General features: G+C 48.5%; 1 protein-coding gene across 2 annotated transcripts; it reads left to right on the top strand.

Moving 5' to 3' along the window:
* The first annotated feature begins 5,813 nt into the window (after positions 1-5,813).
* Positions 5,814-15,163, top strand: LOC116080131 (serpin A11). 2 transcript variants are annotated; one of them, XM_031356406.1, is made up of 5 exons: positions 5,814-5,876; positions 8,864-9,509; positions 10,791-11,064; positions 12,521-12,668; positions 14,871-15,163. In XM_031356406.1, the coding sequence occupies exons 2-5, from the start codon at positions 8,867-8,869 to the stop codon at positions 15,072-15,074; spliced, it is 1,269 nt and encodes a 422-aa protein (XP_031212266.1). In that variant the 5' UTR covers positions 5,814-5,876; positions 8,864-8,866; the 3' UTR covers positions 15,075-15,163. The 2 variants fall into 2 exon arrangements, with proteins under 2 accessions (XP_031212266.1, XP_031212265.1); XM_031356405.1 differs by having other exon boundaries at positions 5,822-5,904.
* The last annotated feature ends 6,988 nt before the right edge of the window (positions 15,164-22,151 follow it).

The raw sequence follows: 22,151 nt of genomic DNA, 5'->3' as shown, positions 1-22,151 counted from the left end.
ACAGAACGTCAAGAATGACTAAGCTTGGCATGGCTGTCCTACCAACGACGACTAACACTATTCTAAGGGCAGATAGAGCTAATAGAAATCAGGATGATAACATTTCTAAAGGGCATCTAAATCAAACTATAGATTCCCAGTACTGAACCCAGAGTACCAGGCTCTGGGCAGCTCGTACAGTTCCAGAGGCACCTATCCAGTGTTTCTAGCTGTGAGGGTCAGGACTGTCAGCTTGACAGAGAGAAGCTTCAGGGCATGGCCATGAGGGGTCATGTAGGGTGGTTCACTGAGGGAGGAAGGCTTCATCAGGGCATGGCCATGAGGGGTCATATAGGGTGGTTCACTGAGGGAGGAAGGCTTCAGGGAATGACCATGAGGGGTCATGTAAGATGGTTCACTGAGGGAGAAAGGCTTGATTGTTGAGGGGTACCATTCCTTGGGCTGGATCTTAGACTAAATACAAAGGAGAAATTCAGATGCAAGCATTTGTTACTTTTTTCTTTCTGTCTATGGTTGCGACCAGCTGCCTCAAGCTCAGGCCACCGAGACTTCTCTGCACCGTACCCTTGATCCATGAGGCAGAACAGACCTTTCTTAAACTGACTTTTGTCAGGTTGTTTATTGGTCACAACCACAAGACTAGTAACTATTACTCTAGCTAAGCTCTATGCATTACCCATCAGGCGTCTCCTTGATGGACGTCTTTCTTTGCTTGTTTAAACTATTTGTCTTTCTCGATCCCTGTATATTCTGCTTGAGCAGAGCATGCAGAACTCTCCAATGTAACCAGCCTTCCGGATGCAGAGCTGAGCTGGCTCCACGGCAGCTACCAAAGCACCTTCGAATGTAAACAAAAAAACGGCTGCCCATTCCTGTCTGTGCAGGAATATTTTAAATATTGCAAACCATGCGGGCACCCTGGCTAGGGCACTGGGCATTTGGAATTTCTAAGCGGATGTCCATTCTTCACCCCCAGCTCAGTGAATCAAGCCCGCAGGCAGTGAACTGAACTGAGCACCTACTATGGGCAAAAGCAGTCCTGAGGCTGGGGTGTGGTCAACAATCACTCCCACACTTGTGGAGTTTACAGAGAGGTGGTAGGAGGTGAGGAAGAGTTAACCACTTGCAGAGACAGAGGTTGCTCACATGGGCTGAAAGCACTCAATGTGAGTACCAGCATTGGGAAGACGACCGAGTGCACTGTTGTGGCTTCAACTTGTGTCTCTGTCTCATAGGGCGCAGACACAGGTAAGAGCTGCTTCTGGGGTCTGACATTGGGGAGCTCACAAGCAAGAGAGGTGCCCAGCATGCAGGCAAGAGGCAGAAGGGACCAAGCTCAGGAAGGATTACAGAGGAGCTTCAGTTCAGGTTCTCTCAGACAGAATGGAAAGGCAGCCCTGCCCCCATGCCAACTGTGCACCCTTTAGGACTCTGTTTAATCTCCATGTGCTTTGTCCTCCCTCTTAAGAGCCCACACCTCCCTCCCACCATGCCATCAGGTTGCCCAAGGAGCAAGCACACTGAGAATGTTGAGGAAGACTCATCCCAGATCACCAATGCTCAACACAGTGGTGCTCCTACAGAGGCTGATTCCAGAAGATGGGGAGCAAGGATGGTAAGCTGATAAGCTGGGAGTTGTGGAGAAAGGTGGGCATTTATGCAGAATGTCTTCCACCCATCTCCCCACTTTCCCATCCTCAGAGGCAGCCATGACACTTGACACCCAGCATCTGCCATCCTTCCTAGAGCTAAGAAATGGCTGCAGAAGAGCCCCCTCCATGGTGCGAGCTTGCTTTCAGATGGTACCACGCCTCTGCTTTGCAGCCCGAAGGAGCCCACTCACAATGAGTCTGGAGGACAGTGGCAAGATCACTTGCTTTGTGACAGCTGTGAAGATTGGTGGGAAACCACAGAGCAGGCATGTGACCTAGGATCTAACATGTGATACGGGCTCTGCTCAGCGCAGGGGTGGCCATTGTTCAAAATTGTAAGCCATTTGTTCAGAACCAGCCTATACATCACATTTTCTTCCTCCACTGCCATGCTGGTAGAGAATGGGTGTCTCTTTTATTAATAAAGTCTGTTCTTAGATAACTTTATCCATGTATGCAATGCATTCTGGTTACTCTCTCTTACCCTCTCTCAGCCCCTTTTCTTCCTTGTGAGTATTTCCTCATAATGTCTAGTTTTTGTTTTGTTTCATGTCCCACAGAGTTTAAATCAGGCCATCTGTGTGACCTTGAGTTTGGAACAAACTCACCACCGGAGCCTGGTACTCTCCACAGTGGGTATTCAGCTGGATCACACGTCACCCTCTCTTTTAGTTGGTCATCGGTGTGACGAAATGAGTTTCTGTGCAGGCACACGTGTGTGCATCTGCGGCACACACGTGTGCCTGCCCTGTGCCAACACAACAGACACGAGCACCAATCATGTGCTGGTTATTTCCACAAAAGATCCCACAGACTAAAAGCATCCTGCAAGCCAGCATGAGAAGAGTGTGGTGACACACTGTGTTACAAGCATGCCCAGAAGAAGTGACACAGCCCGGGCAGGGACAGATGGAGGGAGTGGCTTTCTGAAGGAGAGAGCTGGGCTGAATCCTAAAAATGGCGAATGAATGAGTAGGCACTGGTGTCTGTCTGAGAAGTAGAAGGGGCGGGAATGTCATTCTAGGCAGGAGACAGGGTGTACAGGAAAGAAAACAGGGCTCCTTTGCTTATCAGTGGTTGTTTGGGGTAGGGCAAGAGCAGAGTTTCAGGGGTGGGAGGTGAGGTATGAGCTTGGTGGGGCAGTGATAGCCCGTGAGCATCTGGGAGAAACAGGCTCTCTGGAGACTGCCAAGGGGGAATAGAACACATTTCAGAATGGAGAACCGGGCAGGGGAGGGGAGCACTGCTGGGCCTGCAGTGAGTAAGCAAAGAAACCACAGGCAGCATTAGGGGGAGATGAGGCTAATGCAGCCAGGGCTGGGATCCAGGGCTCCTGGGTAGGCTCTGTTGCAGACAGGGATGCTTGATCATCAGTGAAAACCCAGGGCTAGCTACGCTGGTCCAGCCAGTGTGAGGTGCCTGTGTTGGGGATAGGCCCTGCAAGAGAGCAGTCTAGAGAACCAGGCAGCAAAGCAGGCCTCAAAGTGGCCATTTTGAGAGCCCTTGGTTACACAACCCTTGGTTCTAGGAAGTGGTTAATGAGTGGAGGGGAAAAAAAAAGAGCAGAGAGGCTCATTAATGGGCACAGCCAATTCTTTGATCATATTGGCTACCAAGAGACCCAGAAAGTCAAGCTACCAGGAGGTCACAAGCCCTGGGCACTTCGGGCACACATGTATCATCAGCTCCACTCACTCTGAGGGCAACCTGTCAAACAAAGGTATCTGCCCCTTACAGAACGGGAAACTGGCTCTCAAAAAGAGGAAGCGGCCTTTTGAGTGGTCCCATGTAGGTGTAGTAGGTAGCAAAGCTTTACACTGAGAGCATACGGTGCCGGGGCTTGGCTGGAGAAGACAGTACCAGAGGCCTCATAAGGAGCTCCAGTGAGGGGACACCAGAGCCTGGTCCCAGATGATGGAACAATGGCACGTGGCCTCTCCTCCCCACAGCTCAGGCCTGACTCCATCTCCCCGACATCGTGTCTTCTGCTCCCCACAGGACCCTGCGCACAGCCACAGTGGGAAAGAGACAGAGAGCAAATTTCCATTCTCAGTTTCCCTGTTCAAATCCAGGTGGCCAGGCTTGGTCCAAGCGCCTTCATCCACTCAGCTGTCTGCAGGCTCTGTGTGGCAGAAGCTTGAGAGCATGTCCAGCTCTCTCTCCCCTAGAGAAAGGATCTGAAGCGATAGTCAAGATGAGGAGAGGAGCCGAGAAGTTACCACCGGCTGTCTCCAAATGCTGCTCCAGGGAGAAGCTGCATCATGTGGATCAAGGAGAATGTGTGAGAAGTACAGACTCCCGCTTCCCAGCAGAGAATCGAGAGCAACCTCCTGGGATACTTTATATGTTTAAAATGTCCCTTCCTGGTGATATTTGCTTGTAGAATTAAAGACTTCTGCTTTTTAATGTTAAGATGTTATTAGTTTTATTGAGATCAAAACACATGTTTGGTAAGAAAGCTTATAAAAGGGCTTGAGGGTGTAGCTGAGGTTAGATTCCCACCATGCACATAAAATGGTAGATGTGGTGATGTGTGCTTGCAATCTCATTGGAGAAGCAGAGATCTCTGGGGTTTCCTGGGCTGCCAGCATAGTCCAATCAGTGAACCCTAGGACCTAGTGTGAGACCCTGCCTCATGAAACAAGGCGGATAGCTTCTGAGGATTGACACACTCTGGGTCTGACCTCTGCCCTCCACATGAATGTGGCACCCCCACGCCCCCCACGACACACACACACTTTCAAACAAGAATACAAAGTCTCTTCCATCAGGGAGCAACCATCTCTTAAACAAAATAAACCTCAGCATCAGATGTGTGTGTGTGTGTCTGTGTGTGTGTGTATGTATCTATGTGTGTGTGTGTCTCTGTGTCTGTGTGTCTGTGTGTGTGTATCTATGTGTGTGCGTGTCGCTGTGTCTGTGTGTGTCTGTGTGTGTGTGTCTGTATGTGTGTATCTATGTGTGTGTGTCTGTGTGTGTGTATCTATGTGTGTATGTATCTGTGTCTGTGTGTGTTTGTGTATGTCTGTGTGTGTCTGTGTGTGTCTGTGTGTCTGTGTGTGTCTGTGTGTCTGTGTGTGTCTGTGTGTGTGTCTGTGTGTGTCTGTATGTGTGTCTATATGTATGTGTGTGTCTGTCTGTATATATGTGTGTTTGTGTGTGTATGTCTGTGTGTATCTATGTGTGTGTGTCTGTGTATGTCTGTATGTGTGTGTATGTGTGTATCTGTGTGTGTGTGGTGTGTGTATGTACGTGTGTGTGTGTCTGTCTGTATGTGTGTGTTTTGTGTGTATCTGTAGATATGTGTGTGTTTATGTGTGTGTGTCTGTGTGTGTCTGTGTGTGTGTCTGTATATGTGTGTTTTTGTGTGTGTGTGTGTCTGTGTGTGTGTTTATGTGTGTGTGTCTATATGTGTGTGTGTGTTCACATGAGTACAGGTCCTCTGAGAGTCCAGAGAAGGATGTCAGATCGACTGGAGCTGGAGTTACAGGCAGTTGTGAGCCACTCGATGTGGGTGCTGGGAACCGAACTCAGGTCCTTTGAAAAAGCAGTGCGTGCTTTCTGTCTCTGAGCCGCAGCTCCGGTGCCCACTACCTAGTCTTCCAACACTCACTGACCTTCGGTCCAGCACCTTCTGCAATCTACACAGTTTAGGCTTAAAGTGGCTGGAAATGATGGGATGCTTGGTACGGTGGCAACGGCTCAGAGAGTGACTTGCAAGCAAGCCACTAGATGCCATGCTTCTCTCTGTGAAGTAGCAGTGGCCACACTTCCTCAAGGTCTCAGAGCTAGCATTGCCTAATCCTACAAAGCTCCCATTCACATGTTAGCATCTCCAACACTCCCTGACCACCCCCAACACACACCAGCACAACGCCCTCAGACACAGTGGGGCTCTGATTTCCAACACTCCCTGACACCTCCCCACCAGCACAGTGCCCTCAGACACAGTGGGGCCCTGATCTCCAACACTCCCCGACCCCCCCCCACCAGCACAGTGCCCTCAGATGGACTAGGGCTGTGAAGCCCAAGTCACCTGCTTGTGTGTGGGACCAGCAGCCACTTTGTAAAAAAATGTCCAGTTTGTCCTATTTGCCTTCCCATCAGTTCCAGGAATTGACCTGACAAATATCGACCAGGCTGCTATGGTCTTCAAACACTATCACCCTGTGGGTAGGAGGCCATACAGGACTGTGGAGCTGGGTCCACCTGGGTGACTTCTCTGTGAGTATGCCCTGCCCCCAAAATGAAGGTGGGCCATCTGTCTGTCTGTCTATCTATCTATCTATCTATCTATCTATCTATCTATCTACCCTACCTACCATTGGCTTTAGAGACAGAAACTTTAGAGAAAGTCCTGCCCCTAAATCTTGAAGCTAGAGCTTCAGGTTTTCAGGCATCGTCTCTGGAAAATTCAGCTGTAGGAACCTTGACTTATGAGCTGCCAATATTCCTGGCAAACCAACATAAAAACAGCCGTGAAGCTAAGTGGCAGTTTTACTAGGAGCTCGGTTATGGCAGCAGGCCTATGCACAGAAGCCCAGGTCTTTACTAGGAACTCGGTTATGGCAACAGGCCTATGCACAGAAGCCCAGGTCTGGAACTGAGCCTCGCCAGTTCTAAGCCAGTTTCCCTGTGTACACAGCTAGGTTCGGAGTCTCCGTGACTCGAGGGTCTCAGGAGCATTAGTTTAAACAACAGACTGTAAACTGTCCCAGCATTTGAGGAAGACTGTGACTCTTGGCATTTCGATAGCTTCCAGGTGTCTGAGGCGCAGGTGGGAAGCAGCGGTAATATAATCATTGATTACCCAGGATACTCCGCCCATCGACTCCCTCCCCACGCATTTGTAAACATCTCTGTCTGCAGAGCAGTGATGCAATGTGCCCGATGTACCCAGCGCTTAAACAAACACTTAGACACAAGGCGATCAGAACTCAGGAATAAGGTTCTGCTTTTTCTCTGAGAATTTGCCTGGGAACAGAGTTAAGAGCACTAGATTTCCAGTGCACCCGGCCTCAGTAGAAAAGGGACGAGTAGTGTATTTCTCAAGCGCCGGTGCTTTGCAAGTTAGACTTCATAAATCACGAGAGGGGGCGTGGCATTGCCATTTGGGTTTTGCAAACTGAGGCCGTGAATTGCAGAGACAATATCACATGGCGAGTAACTGTAGAGCCCTAGTTCAAGCCCAGACTCCCTGGCTGCAGTTCAATCTTCCTTGGAAAACACATCCTTCTGCGAGTTACTTTGGGGTGTAATGTAGCAGGGTCAGGAAAGTCCTGCAATCAATGGCCACAAATGGCTCCCTCACATTTTTTGCTCTTATTTTACCAAGGCAGACCAATTACTCAACATCATTATTCAACCAATTATTCAATGTCTTCCTTTGGTTTTTCCATGTAAGAAAGTCTCAAGCACACAAAACTATCCTTAAGCCCTTACGTGGAGCTGATGCCGGAGGGAGGATGACTTGAGGAGATGCCAACCTTGCTTTCACCAGCACGTAGCACTCCCCGCTCGCCTTCTGAGAGCACGTGGCGCCTGCAATCTGGTTGGGCACCAAGGGGGCAGTGTTCCATCTGCCTCTCACCTCCTTTGGCTTCAGCAGGTGACACTGTGCCAAAGGCCATCACAGGGGCAAAATGCACAGAAGTTGTTGATCATGGTGTGGATGCTTTCAGGATAAACTAGGAACAAAAATCAGCATGTAGCCACTGTGTGATTAAAAGGTAGAAGGGATGGTTTGAAGGGATGCAGGAAGAGATCAGGGTCCAGAAGACTCCAGGCTGAAGAAGGGCAGAGGCAGGGCTGTGGGTGTTGGGGTGAGAAGGAAGTGGAGCAAAGTGGGGTGAGCCTTGCTTTGTCCACACTGTAGGCTCTGTCCCCCACCGCTGGCTGCACTCACCACACTCTTCTTGCTCCTTCCTCTCCATGAACCCTGTCAAGGTGACCAACAGCTATTCTGATGCATTTCATAACTTCAATTAGAACATAAGACACTTGGCACTTGAGTGAAGGGGGCTGCCTCTGCACACAGGAGCAGGGGTTTAAACAGATGTCCTTTGCCTTGCACTTCTGGTAACTGGAAATCCAACATTACCATCAAGGCAATGGCTGTGCCCTTTGGAGACTGTGCAGGAGAACCTGTTCCAGGTCCCTTTCTGATCCCTGGTTGCTATAACCTTCAGAATTGTGTGGTTCTCACTAGGATCTCGTCTCTGCTCACATCTTCCTCAGGATCCTCCTTGGATATGTCTCAGAAACCAAAGTCCCTTCTTTCAGGGACACTAGTGACACAGGGTTAAGGCCTCACTTAAATGGCCCCATCTTATTTACTTATATCTTAATGTCCCCATTTATAAACAAAGCAGCATTATGAGGTTTTAGGTGCTGGAAGCTAGGCACATGAATTTGTAGTAGGCAAAACTCAATTGGTAATAGATGTTTCCAAAGCCCCTGCATCCTTACACATGGGTGTTTCTGTCTCTGCACACAGTAGGTGGTTTTCAGGCAGTGGAGCTGTGGAGATGGAGCCCATCTCTCCCTCAGCTCTTCCAGGAACCATCAGTCCTGTTGCTCCCTCCTCCTTCCAAGGCTGCCCTCATCTCTGTAGGCTTGATTGTTGATCCTCGGATATTATATATGATTACAAAAACGACTGGGTCCAGAAGAATCCAGAAAAAAATAAAAGTAAGATGAAAGGAAAGAGGGTGAGGAGAAAGAAGGAATGAAGGATGGAGCAAGAGAACAGAATGAACACAGGAAAGGAGGGAGAAAAGAATAGGAGAGAGTGGAGGAAGGAAGAGACAGGGAGGGGCAAGGAAGGGGAGACAGGGAGGGGGAAGGAAAGAGGGAGGGAGAGAAGGAGGAGGGAGGGAAGGAAGAAAGAGAAAAGGAAGGAGGGAAGGAAGGAGGGAGTAGAGGAGGAGGGAGGGAGGGAAGGGACAAGGGAGGGAAGGAAGGAGGGAGGGAAAAAAGGAAGGAGAGAGGGAAGAGGAGAGGGGAGGAAAGAGGGAGAGGAAGAGGAGGGAGGGGAGGGAGGAAGGAGGAAGGCTGGACTGCAGGATGTATTTTTCAGCTGGAATCCCAGTTACACTCCCCCTTCATTTGTTTTCTGCAGTGAGGGATTAGGTATGGATGGTGGCTTTAATGTAAGATCAGGGGTGATGGTGTCATCTACCAAACCCATGTGTTCCTCATTTTCTTTTCAGACGATGGGGCCAGTGTGGCTGTGGCTGCTGGTAGCGGAGGTCTTGCTTCCTGTCCATTGTCAGCCATTTTCTGCCCATGGAGATAAGAGTCTGGGGGCACCTCAATCAGCCAGCCACCAGCCCCTGGAGCCAGCACCTGCCTATCACAAGGTCACGCCCACCATTACTAATTTTGCTTTGCGTCTATACAAGCAACTAGCAGAGGAAGTACCAGGGAACATCCTCTTCTCCCCCGTGAGCCTCTCCAGCAGCGTGGCTCTGCTCTCTCTCGGGGCACAAGCCGAAACCCAGATTCAAATCCTGGAGAGCCTGGGCTTCAACCTCACTGAGACCCCAGCAGCTGACATCCACCGGGGCTTCCAGAGTCTGCTGCACACGCTTGACCTGCCCAGCCCCAAATTCGAACTGAAACTGGGACACTCCCTGTTCCTAGACAGACAGCTGAAGCCTCAACAGCGCTTTTTGGACAGGGCCAAGGAACTGTACGGAGCTCTGGCCTTTTCTGCCAACTTCACAGAAGCAGCTGTGACGGGGCAGCAGATCAATGACCTAGTGAGGAAGCAGACCTACGGGCAGGTGGGGGACTGTCTCGCGGAGTTCGGCCACGGCACTCTTATGGTTCTCTTGAACTACATCTTCTTCAAAGGTGAGACTTCTCGGACAGAAATATGGCCCTCTCTGTAAGTAAAGCGCCTGCCACGTGTGTTTTTGTTTGTTTGTTTGTTTGTTTTTTGTTTTTTGTTTTTTCGAGACAGTGTTTCTCTGTATAGCCCTGGCTGACCTGGAACTCACTCTGTAGACCAGGCTGGCTTAGAACTCAGAAATCCGCCTACCTCTGCCTCCCAAGTGCTGGGATTAAAGGCGTGAGCCACCACTGCCCGGCTCCATCACATGTGAATAAGACAGTTCCCCTGCCCCTGTGTAGCTCATGTCCTCTGTGGAAGTAGAAACAGAGAAAAGACAGTTCAGAGGGATACTATAGGTGTGGGCCAAAGAAGTCTCAACAGAGACCCTAGCCTGGGTGTAAGGGTCGACTTCCCAGAAAGGGGCTATCTAGTTCAGCGTGGAGGCACATCTCTCCACTCCTAGCATTTTGGAGGTTGAGGCAGGAATATTACAAGTTGATATCAGCCTGGATTATATAGAAAGATCCTGACTCAAGTAAAAGAAAGAGAAAGAGAGAAAGAAAGAGAGAGAGAACAAAAGAAAGGCTAAGGAGGAGGCTTCTCTTGCCTCAGCTTCCTGAGGGCTGGCATTGCCACCATGCCAGCTTGAAGCTCTTCGCAGACACTGAGGCATCTGGTCGGAGAGAGTTGACATCACATTCCCACATAACCTGAGCTGTGCCTTCTGAATCAGGCTGCCAGTCCCACCCAGTTCACACCCTTTATGGCTCTGGAAACCAGGGTGCTTCAATCAATTCATGCCTACTACCTCGCTAAGAAATGCATGCTTCTTGTTGATTCCTGATGACCTAAGATACCATGCTTTGGGGGCTCACTGGTTAAGTACTAGTTGCTCTTCCAGAGGACCTGGATTCAGTTTGTGACAACTGTGTATAACTCCATTTGCAAGGGATATGGTGCCCTCTTCTGGCCTCCTTGGGTACTACACATACATGGTGCATAGACTTAAAGGTAGACACTCTTACATACAAAATAAAAATAAAATGTTCTTTAAAATAATAAAAACTATACCTGGCACAAGGAGGGCAGGACCGCCCTGTGTATGCCTTGTAGATAAATTCTCTCAGTTCAGCATAACCATAGGTCACTTACCCCAGGGACTTGCTCTAGTGCCTCCTGGCTTTGGGCCCTGCTTCTTAGACGCTCCAGAGGACATCACCATTCTCCAGGACCTTGTGGATGTCTCCCTGAGTTGCTCTCTTGCCCATGTGCTCATGATTCGGTGGATTTTGTACCCTCAGCCAAGTGGAAGCATCCTTTTGATCGCTACCAGACCCGAAAGCAGGAGAGCTTCTCCCTGGACCAGAGGACGCCGCTCCGAATCCCCATGATGCGGCAAAAGGAAATGCACAGGTTCCTATATGACCAGGAAGCATCATGCACTGTCCTCCAGATCGAGTACAGCGGCACCGCCTTGCTGCTGCTGGTCCTCCCTGACCCTGGGAAGATGCAGCAGGTAGAGGCTGCCCTCCAGCCACAGACGCTGAGAAGGTGGGGCCAGCGGTTCATACCCAGGTAGGTGCCCCGAGGTGCTGCCTGGTTCTTGCTCAAGAGCAAGGGCAGGTCTGTTCAGCTCTAGCCCCAGGAGCCCATCTCCAGGGTTTGCGCACTATCTCACCCTCTACTTCACAAATGTCTTCCTCCTGTCTTTGACCCACAGATTTCCTCAACTGTTAAAACAAAGATATGCTACTTACTGCATGGCGGCGGGGGGGGGGGTCTTTTCCTCTTACTTCTTTCTTTTTCATAATAATTTAACACCATGAGGTAGCCAAGTCTACCAAAAAAAAAAAAAAAAAAAAAAAAAAAAAAAAAAAAGATAAGAACAATTATTAAAGATGACCACGTCTCCTGGAATCTGGAGGCAGGAGCTGATGCAGAGGATGGGTCCTGCTTGCTGGCTTGCTTCCCATGGCCTGCTCAGCCTCTTTTCTTATAGAACCCAGGACTACCAGCCCAGGGATGGCACCACCCACAGTGGGCTGGCCAGGATAAATGGAATATGAACTGAATGGTCTACAAGTAGGCTGTTCCCAAGAGTGTTGGTTGTTAAGAGAGCCCTGGCAATTAGCAAATAAATAAGAGGGGAAACATAGTAATCTCAGCGAAAAGGGGTAGATTTACTCTGAGTTACAAGAAATTCCCACATTCATTGCAGGGAACATGGCAGTTTGATGATGAGGATGGGGAGTCAGGCTTTGGGTTCAGACACAACAGCCCTCTCTCTGGCTCACAGGTTCTCAACTGTCCGAATGCTATGGACTTTTAATACAGTTCCTCATGTTGTGGGGATCTCCAACCATACAATTATTTTTGTTGCTACTTCATGACTGTAATTTTGCTACTGCCATGAATTATAATGTAAATATTTTTCAGAGAGAGAGGTTTGTCGATTACACACAGGTTAAGAATCTCTGCTCTAGATGCTTGCAGCAACATCAGGGGGTAGGCATCTCTCTGGGGCATCTCTCTGCCGTTTTCCACAAAAGCTCAGACAGGTGGAGCAGGGTGATGGTGGCTTGCACTAGGGCAGTGTTAATGAGTGGATTTAAGATACAGTTGGGAAACTAAGCCTGAAGCACCTGGAGATGACTCAGATGTGGAGGTGGGATACACAAACGGCATTTACTCAATCTAGTATCCCGTGCTTCTAATCACTGGTGCCTTGTGAGACGCTGGCTAGCGTCTGGCACCTAGAAAGCTCTCCACAAACACAGGGAAGATAACAAAGACAGCTTTGTCTGCCAGGAAACTTTTCAGATCCAGCCATGAGTCACTGTGAGGTCTTTGTGGAGAGAGATTTGGGTGGGAGTAGGTAGTGGAATATTCTACCATAGCAAATCACGTCACAGGAAGACTAATCATCCCACAGGCTGGGATACCCTGCTCTCGCTCACAGCCCAGGCTGCCAGCAGCCAGGGCCCAGGCAACACCCAGCAGAGCAGCACCTTTTCTCTGATTCTCTGTCTAGTCTCTTGGACTTGCACCTGCCAAGATTTTCAATTTCTGCAACCTACAACCTGGAAGAGATCCTACCCCTCATTGGGCTCAGGGACCTGTTTGATGTGGAAGCTGACCTATCAGGAATCATGGGGCAACTCAACAAAACTGTCTCCAGGGTAAGGCAGGGGATGTTAACTCGGGGAGGAGAGATGTTTTTCTTCCAACATGAGTGCATTGGAAAAACCAAGGTCTCCGAAGTCCTTTTCCTAGACTGACTTTTCAACACACAATCTTTACAGATTTCACTACAGATTTTATTCATGGATTTATCCATTTCCATCTCCCCTTCCCTAAATCTACACTAGTCGGGGCAGGGATGTAGGGTTCTGTAGAACACTTGAGGCCATTCACAGAGCCAGGTTTATGCCAGGAGAGGGGTAGCTGTCTCTTATTCTAAATAATTCTCCTTTGGGCATCAGGAGCTCTCTCTGTCTTTATAATAGCTATAGAAAGTAACAGAGCAGGCTGGAGAGATGGCTCAGCGGTTAAGAGCACTGACTGCTCTGCCGAAGGTCCTGAGTTCAAATCCCAGCAACCACAAGGTGGCTCACGGCCATCTGTAACGAGATCCGACACCCTCTTCTGGGGTGTCTGAAGACAGCTACAGTGTAAATACATATAATAAATAAATAAATCTTTTTTAAAAAAAGAAAGTAAGTAACAGAGCATAAAAAGGTGGTGTAGTTGTCAGTGTTGCTATGGTAACAAGCCTCCCCTGCATCCCAGTACATTAGCACAACAGAAGCTTATTGTGAGAACTCCTTCCCAGAGGAGATGGAAATTATGTCTACCTATTCTCCATTAGGTCCTACAACAAGCCAAAGTAAAATTTCATGTGAGGAGTCACTGAGTTCTTCAGGCAGGGGTGAAGGGTTACTGGCAGGAGAATAGGCGACCCAGAATCAGCTTACATGGAAAAATCTTGGCTCAACATAGATAGAGCCCTTCTTCAGTCAACCTCCATCAAGCCCCTAGCCCATGTGTAAATAGAGCAGAATTGTGTACAGATGGCTGAGAGGAGCTGCTGGAATCTCAGATGAGGGACCAGATGGCTCTCTTCCTCCCTCCATCTGTGAGGGAGTGTTAACAGCCAGCCATCCCGATTCTGATGGACACGTGTAGGCATGAACACACGGTCTGATAAAGATGGCAGCAGCTTTGTTCAGAGGACTGCATTCTACGAGGCCCATCCCTAGCAGACAGGGCATCCTAGAAGCAGCTTGCTATGTAATGCTGACTACAGATCTGCTCCTCATGAATTCTTCCAGGCTGGAGATGAAAGGGAAAATCTCTCTCTTAGAGGAGGAGAGGAAGACAGGAGAAATATACAGTGGCTTGTAACCTTCCCCCACAGACCTCCATAATGGCTGCTCACAGCCACTGCCTAAAAGCAGGTCTCCTGTTCAGTCAATGTTTAGAGGCTGTGTTCTTTCTTGATGTGAGATAGCACAAGCCCCATGGAATGGTCAAGCATTTGTAACCCTCTAACAGGAATGATAGTCTTTTTCAGGAGAGTGACCCAGGTTCTTCCTAGAGCCCAGCTGAGGTCAGAGATGTCTGTTGCCATCATCTTTGTCAGGACTTTACAAGGAATGGACTCTGTCTTGTATTTGGCTCTTAACCCTCCAGCAGAGAGCTAAATACACACCCAAGGATGCAGGGATGTAGACTTGTGTCTGAGCATGTGTGTATAAGGTATGCCTGTATGTGCACTGGAGTGTGTGTAGGTATTCGTGTGTGTTTATGAGCCTGTGGGGTGGACAAGAAGAAAATGACAGACTTCAAAGAACATTGCACAGTGACCTTGCCTGCCTTGGCTATCTTTTTTGGAGGTAAAGGAACACAAGACTATTTTCCCAACTTCTTTTAAGGTCACAGTCCTTTCTTGCTAAGAAGTTGTGAAACGAGGCCTTTAATATTCTGTGATTAGGGCAACTTGGGATTCAATTCTACCTAACGCATTAGGGCCTGCTTTTGCCCACAAGCCATTTTGAAGATGAGAAGGCAGAGGGAATTAAGAACAGGTAAGTGAAACTCAAAGAAGCCTGCTCCCTGTATACCTACATGCCAAGAAATGTCCTGGGAGGTGCTGCTGGGTTTGAGTGTGTGTGGCACTTAGCTCCTCAGTAGGGCTGAGGCCATCTCATGTCAGGGTACTCAGCTCAGGGAGGTGACATATAGAAGTTGGAGTTGTTTCTAAGAAAGGTTGGACCCGAGGAGCCTGAGCAGGCTCTGAGACATCAACCAAGGGTTGGAGAAGGTGGCCTCTGCCCTCAGAACCGTGAAAGAGCACTGAGTCTGTCCTCTTCTCTCCTAAGGTGTCACACAAGGCCGTAGTGGACATGAACGAGAAGGGAACTGAGACTGCAGCTGCCTCTGGCCTCCTCTCCCAACCTCCATCCCTGAACATGACATCAGCCCCACATGCCCACTTTAACAGGCCCTTCCTGCTTCTGCTGTGGGAGGTGACCACCCAGAGTCTGCTCTTCTTGGGGAAAGTGGTCAACCCAGCCGCTGGGTAATTGTGATGGGGAGGCCACAGGAAGGCTAGCCCAACCTGCATGGCAGGAACCCCTGTGCTGCAGTTCTAATAAATCTGAATTTGTGCAAAGTCCCATGAGCCACTCTCGCAGGAGGGTGATATCCAGGCAGCTTCTAGCCATCTGTGCCACGAGCTTCGCAACCCTGCAGATTCCATTGCAGATATCTGATGGATAGCCTTACGGAAAGGGATGTGGGAAAAGGCACCAAGGACACATGGGAACGAGCAAGCCAGCTGGCATCCTTCTGCAGTTACATTGAGGGGAAGCTGGATCTGCGGCCAGCCAGGGATTCAAACCATGTGCTGTGAAGCAAAAGGGTGTTTGTGGGGGGGGGACTGATTTCATCATTGACCTAACGTGGGAGGCAGAATTGGAAAGGCAGGAAAGGAGCTCCAGAAGCAAGGGTGCCCCAAGGCTGAGTAAGGTCAGGAGGATGGGAGTGGGATGAATGTGGGGGTGTATTCATACATAATAAATACACACATACATACACACATACATGCATACACACATACATACACACACACATACATATACACATACATACACACATACATACACACATACATGTATACATGCATGCATACATACATACACACATACATACACGCATGCATATATACATACATACACACACACATACATACATACACATATACATACACACATACACATACATACATACATACACACATACATGCATACTTGTGCATATGTATACCTTTAAATCTAGGCTTTGTGAGTAAGGGAAACATGTGGCGTTCACCTTTTAGTCTAGATAGTTCTCGCAGTACAACCATTAATTCCAGTTCCATGTGTTTTTTTCCCTGCAAATGTCATGATTTCGGTTTTCTCTACAGCTGCATAGAGTTCCATTGAGATACACTCCACATGTCTTTCATCCATCTGTCTGTCGATGGACAGATGCAGAGCAGCTGGCTCTGCTTCCCAGACATCAAGAATAGAATAGTGATAAACCTGGAGGCTTGGCAATGACATTTTAGCGTATGGATCTGCACCCTCAGACAAACATCCTAAACACAAGTTCTCAATCCAGCTCTGGAGAGCCAGAGAGGATATCAATAAAAGGCTCAGGCTACTGAGTGTTATACCATATCTGAGCTACTTGGGCTGGAAGGTAGAGCCTTGACTTCATATTATATAAAATTAGATTAGTTGGCAATATTGCTGATTCACTTCATATTTGAGGGGAAAGATGTTTCACATAGTAATTGAAATTCGGTCAGATAAGGGGAATTCCCAACTACCTCTTAGTGCACATCTTTCCTGTAGAGAGAGGCATTGGGAGATGGCAATCCCACACCTACTTGCCCATCAGCATAGGCTCATACTGCCCTCTGCAGGCTATAGGGGGTTATTGACACATACCAGAATTACTATTTAGCTGGTACTCTCGGACCCCTAGGTTAGTTGAACAGAGGAGTCCCTGTAAGAGGGTAGATTTGCCAAATATGATACAGATTGCCTTGGTAAGTCTGAAATTTAGCCAAGCCAAATAACTTTTTAATGTAATTATTCCCTGTGACATACTTGGGCCATATTTGTACCCAAAAAAATTTATTCTTCTTGGGCGCTATTCAAATTAGTAAGTAGCCTAGAGTTTGTATGGAGGCATAGAGAAACCCGTGTGGTCAACACTCTTCAGTGCATCAGAATGAAAGTTACACGGGGCTGAAGGGCAGGCTGGCCCCCTCATCAGGGCAGAGAAGGAAGTCAATATCGAAGCAAGTAAATAGCTCCAGTGCAGAAGTTGGGGAATTTCCTAGACTGCCCACCCTGGGAAATAAACACCCAGAATGCCGAGCAACACTGCAGCCTCGGCAGAGAACATCACGAACGCTCTTGGTTTTTCTCATCAGTAAATTATATTTTCCTTCCCGGCTTCCAAAGTTAGATGAGACTGTTTTCAACATGAAAGGGTAGGTAGCGCCAGTGAAGGTCACCACAGGGCAGGGAGAGGCTTCGAAGCCACCACGCAGGCTGGAGAGTCTCTGAGGAGCTCTGTGGGCAGTCAAAGGTGGTTTGATCTTGTTTGATCCTGTCAGTCTTTCAGGAATAATGATGTTTAGGCATTTCAGATCTTGTCCTGACGTTTGTACAGAATGATTATCAGTGTGGTAAATCAGAAGATGAGAGCAAACAACCAGGATGTGCAGTAGATAGATCTTCAGCATGCTTCAGCCCAGGCTTGCCCATGACCACTGCTCCTGCCTTGCCCAAAGTGACTACCACAGCATTGGGATTTCTTCCATAGTGAGATAGTTAGTGCACCCACATGTGCCTGAACCTCGACGTGTCCCTCAGGGTCTTCCCAGGGACAAACTCCCCCAGACCCTGCTGAGGACGAAATCTGGACTTTACCCTAAACCTGGAGCCTACAGTGAAGGAGGGGAGAAGGAGGGGGCTCTCAGAATAAAGGAGAGTTCCTGGCCATAGGAAAACAAGGCATGAAGAGACACGGGTATCATTCTGATGGTGACAGGGGAGAAGACAGAAAAGAAGGCATGAGCAAGGAGGAAGACACCCCCCCCCCCTGCAGCAACGGTCATGTGTGCCACTCCTCTTTATTTCTTGGCATTATGATGATTTTTTTCCTAGATGTTTTTCTTTCATTGACATAAGTTCATGTGCATAGTGTTGCATTTCACACAGAACAATTTTTAAGCACATCAAACATGGTGACCATATTCACTCCTAGCCCTTTCTCAGTGGTCTTTCTCCCCCACTCCCTCACTAGTCTCTTTTCTCTCTCTAATCTCCTTCTGCTTTTGTTACATGTTTGATTTAAGCTGAAGGAAGGCGGCCCAGAAGAAGTTGTGTTAATGATTCCTGTGGAGGGGTGATCTTAAAGAGACCCTGTGCAGTCCAAACCTGGACAGATCCCAGGCTGTGGGAGACAGGGAAGTTGGGAAGAGCAAAGAGAAAGAATTTTAGATATCATATGTATGTATATATACATATATATGATAGTATGAATCTATAAAAATCTAGGGCCCATAAGTAAGATATATTTGTCTTTCTGAGTCTGTTTTTTATTTCCACTTAAAATATTAATCTCCAGTTGCACCAGTGTTCCTGCAAATGATGCAATTTCACTGTTCTTTAGAGCTGAATAAAACTCCATTCTGTGTTTTCAGCACAATGTCGAGTTATCTGTTGACAGGCACCTGGGCTGATCCTATTGCTTGGCTACTGTAAATAGCACAGTAGGTAAACACAGAGGCAAAAGCACCTTGCGGTGTGTTGACACAGAGCTTTCCTAGAGCATTTTCTCGTTCAGGGTTTTGAGGGTCCTCCATAGCGATGATGTCCGTAGTGCAGGGACCAATGTACATTCCTCCAGTACTGTCTGGGGGTCCTCTCCCTACACACCCCTCGGCATTGGTTGTTGCTTGTTTTCTTAATGACTCCCATTCTGACTGGGTATCCTAGGTTTTGATTCTCTTCGTGATCCCCAGTGCTGTAACCAGCCCACAGCACACACCACAGGCAACATCATACTTGGTTGTGACCTGAGGTGTGTGGTTGGCTAGTGAAGCCACTGTTGTTTTGAAATAATTTTACCAAACCGTTTGCAGCGTTGCTGGTCACTGTGTCTATGCATTCAACAACATCTGACCCTATGAAAACTGCTTCCAGATGGCAGTGTCAGAGAGTCACAGCGGCTCCTCTGCAGAGGCACCCCACAGCTGGGAAAGAAACAGGAATTATGCAAAAATAGCCTTGGTACTTCAAAGCCAGCGTTCAGGATTCTTTCGATGGTTTGTTATATTGCTGTGTCCCATTATGGACTTGTGAGTTTCGGAGCACCTGTGTAGACTTTGTCTCATTAAAAAGAACGTCTCTGCTGAGCCCACACAATACAACTGTCATCTGCTGAACTCTGAGAACACACTTCCCTAGCACTTACTGCAGCGATGTGTGCTTTTGTGTGTGTGCTGCGATTGGTGGCTTTTCATGTCTGAGTCTCTGAGCTCCTTCTGGGTAGAGAAGATATCTGCATCACGAATTTCTGCCACTCCAGCAGCTAAGATATAACAGGCACTCAGAGTGACTACAAGGGGCAGAAATGCGTTAAGGTGTGATAAGCTACAAAGCCATTGCATTAAGGTGTGATGAGCTACAAAGCCATTGCATTAAGGTGTGATGAGCTACAAAGCCATTGCATTAAGGTGTGATGAGCTACAAAGCCACTGCAGCTGTGGCTGACAGGGGTCAAGCATGTTTTCGTCTTGCGCAGGGAAGTTCCAAGCAGGCTGTGCATGTGATGTGAACTTGTCCTGGCCATGCTACATAACTACAGGTGCTGCAGTAGCAATCAGGGACTAGGCAGAGACAAGCACTTACCAATGGAAGGAGAAGGGATCAAGGGAGCAGGAGAGCTGAAGGGCAGCCCGGAAGACATTGTGTTAATGATTCCTGAGGAGAGGGTGATCTTAAAGAGACACTGATCTGTGGAGAGCCTTTTGGGGTGCCGCTTGGCAGGAATCTGGCATTGGCCAAGAATAAGGAAATGGGCCGCTTAGCAGGAATCTGACATTAGGACATGATGAAGTAGTAAGCTCAGGAAGGGACCTGACCTTGACCAAAGACAAGGAAGTCTGATTTTCGGGTAGAATAAGTAGGCTCGGATATCTTGATCATCCTTAGCAACCACAAACACCATAGTGATCATGGCACTTTGTGTTCATTGTCTTGCTTGTTCCTTAACTATTGTCTTGCTTGATTCCTCATTCTACTACTTGCCCTGAATACTTGCATGTAATTAAAATGGTATAAAAGTGGACTGGAAAAAATAAACCCGCCTTCAGTCTCAGAATTGACTGAGGCCATGCTGCAGTTTCGTCTAGTTGTCTCTTTTCTTTTCAATCCTCCCTCCTCCGCTGGAGAACCTGTTGACTCACTGAGCTGGCTTGGTCACTGCTCAGTCCAAACCTGGACAGATCTCAGGATAATGGATACAGGGAAGTTGGAGGGAGCCAAGAGGAAGAATGAAATTGCCCCGTGGCTGACTAGCTCACAAGTTTCAGCAAGTAGCAGATGTTTTAACTGTTGGGTCCAAGTGTGTGGGATGAGAGCATTCTCTGAAAAGCACTGGAGCTTATAGCACCTCTGGAGGAACACTGAGGCTCCATCAAGCTGCCCCCAGCACTGGAGAGGAAGGCCTGCCAAGAACCTCTGGCTCCACAGGACTGATGCTGGAGTGTGCGCTCTAGCAGCAGGTTCTAACAGGGTCCTGCCAGGTTGCTGATGGAGGCCAGGGCTTCATAGTCAAGGATCTCATGAAGAAAACTCAAATCTAACAGATCAGGAAGATGTTTCCTTGGTTCCTGATGTTGGGTGAATATTCATACCCAGCCAGCAAAGCCAAAAGGCCTTAGCATGGTGGCTTTAGGAGGTGGTGGTAGCATCCAGAACCTGCGGCAGATATATAGGCGGGTCCACAGACCTGTTGCCAGGACAACAGCCACCATATTCCCAGAATCCATTGGGTTCAACTCCCACCTTTACCTGGACCTACTACGTCACAACCTGTATATATGAGACAATTCTTCCATTTCTCTCTCTCTCTCTCCTCTCTCTTCCTGTGCCACTACCCTCCTATCCCCTCTTAATTAAACCTCTTACACGTGGAGTTGTTTGGGCCTGGTGTCTGCGTCTACCGACCCGCTCCACACTGCCGGGCCAGACAGGGTGCACAGCCACGTGGAGCGGCCGCTGGGACCGCAGCTGCCATGTGGAGCAGCTCCCGCCGCTGCCGCTGCTGCGTCCCGCCCCGTGCAGGGCGACTGCTCACCACTTTTTACTAGAGACACCAGACACAGCTGAGCGCAGCTAGACTACGAACTCTTAACCATGTGAGCTATACCCCACTCAGGCACCATTCAGTTCCATGTTTTTTCCATTTACCAGATTGCTCATAACCAGCCACACAGACACTGGCATATTAATTAATAGGATCAGTCAGGGGCAAGGCTTCCAGCTTTCCAGATAAGGTCTGGCCAACCTTCTCTGAGAATTACGGATTACAGCCCCTCCCCTTGACATACGCGTTAGGACGTCTCCCACTGGGTGTCTTACCCTCAGAGGTAACTCTCATCCCTAATACTTACCGGGCTACAGCCCCCAAACCCCTGGATCCAGGGTGAGTTACTTTCCCACACAGGCCACCGGGCCCTGCCAAATTGCCACTAGGGTTTCTCGTGACCACTTGAAACCACTAGCTTCGGCTGTTAATTTTCCTTGGTGCTTGGATTGTTCTCAGGATGCTGGTACGAACATCCAACCACCCCCCCAATGGGTTCCAGAATGTCTTCGACAGTTCCTCCAGGGACCCCACTGGGTTGTCTCCTGGAAAATCTCAAATCTTTAAAGCTTATGCCTGATTTGAAGGCATCAAAATTAATATATCTCTGCAATAAGGTCTGAGTTAAATATCAACTAGATGGGAATACAAAGTGGCCACTTAATGGCACTCTAGACCCAGCTATTTTAAGGAGTCTTAATACATACTGTCAGCGAACTGGTAAATGGAAGGAGGTTCCCTAAAGCATTCATATATCTCCATTCAAATCCCTCCTTGTGTTCTTCTTGTTCCCCATCCCAACTTCTCTTAGCCATGAAGTCTACACAACCTCAACTTTCTCTAGATGACTCTACAATGCTAGATTGAGCTAATGAACCACCCCCTTTTCGTCGTAATCCTGTCTCCTCGCCGCCAAAAGCCCAAACTGCCACTCCAGTTCCTACTCCTCACCAGGATGCTGCAGAGCCTGCTAGCTCTCCCTCTCTAGATCCCTCAACTTCTGTGCCAGATGTGGGCCGCTCCAAATGCCCCACAGTGGCAGCTACCTTTACTCCTCCTGTAGCCCGCTTTAAGATTGCAGCCAAACCTTCAAGTCCCTCCTCTCCAAAGACACCTGACCCAGCGACCATCCTACCTCTACGAGAAGTTGCTGGAGTGGATGGGCTTATCAGAGTACATGTTCCATTCTCACTTAGTGAACTTTCCCAAATAGAAAACAGGCTGGGGTC

Source organism: Mastomys coucha, unplaced genomic scaffold (assembly GCF_008632895.1).
Source record: "Mastomys coucha isolate ucsf_1 unplaced genomic scaffold, UCSF_Mcou_1 pScaffold6, whole genome shotgun sequence".
NCBI classification, from domain to species: Eukaryota; Metazoa; Chordata; class Mammalia; order Rodentia; family Muridae; genus Mastomys; species Mastomys coucha.
Note: the sequence above shows the minus strand (reverse complement) of the source record. Positions and strands in the feature narration are given on the sequence as shown.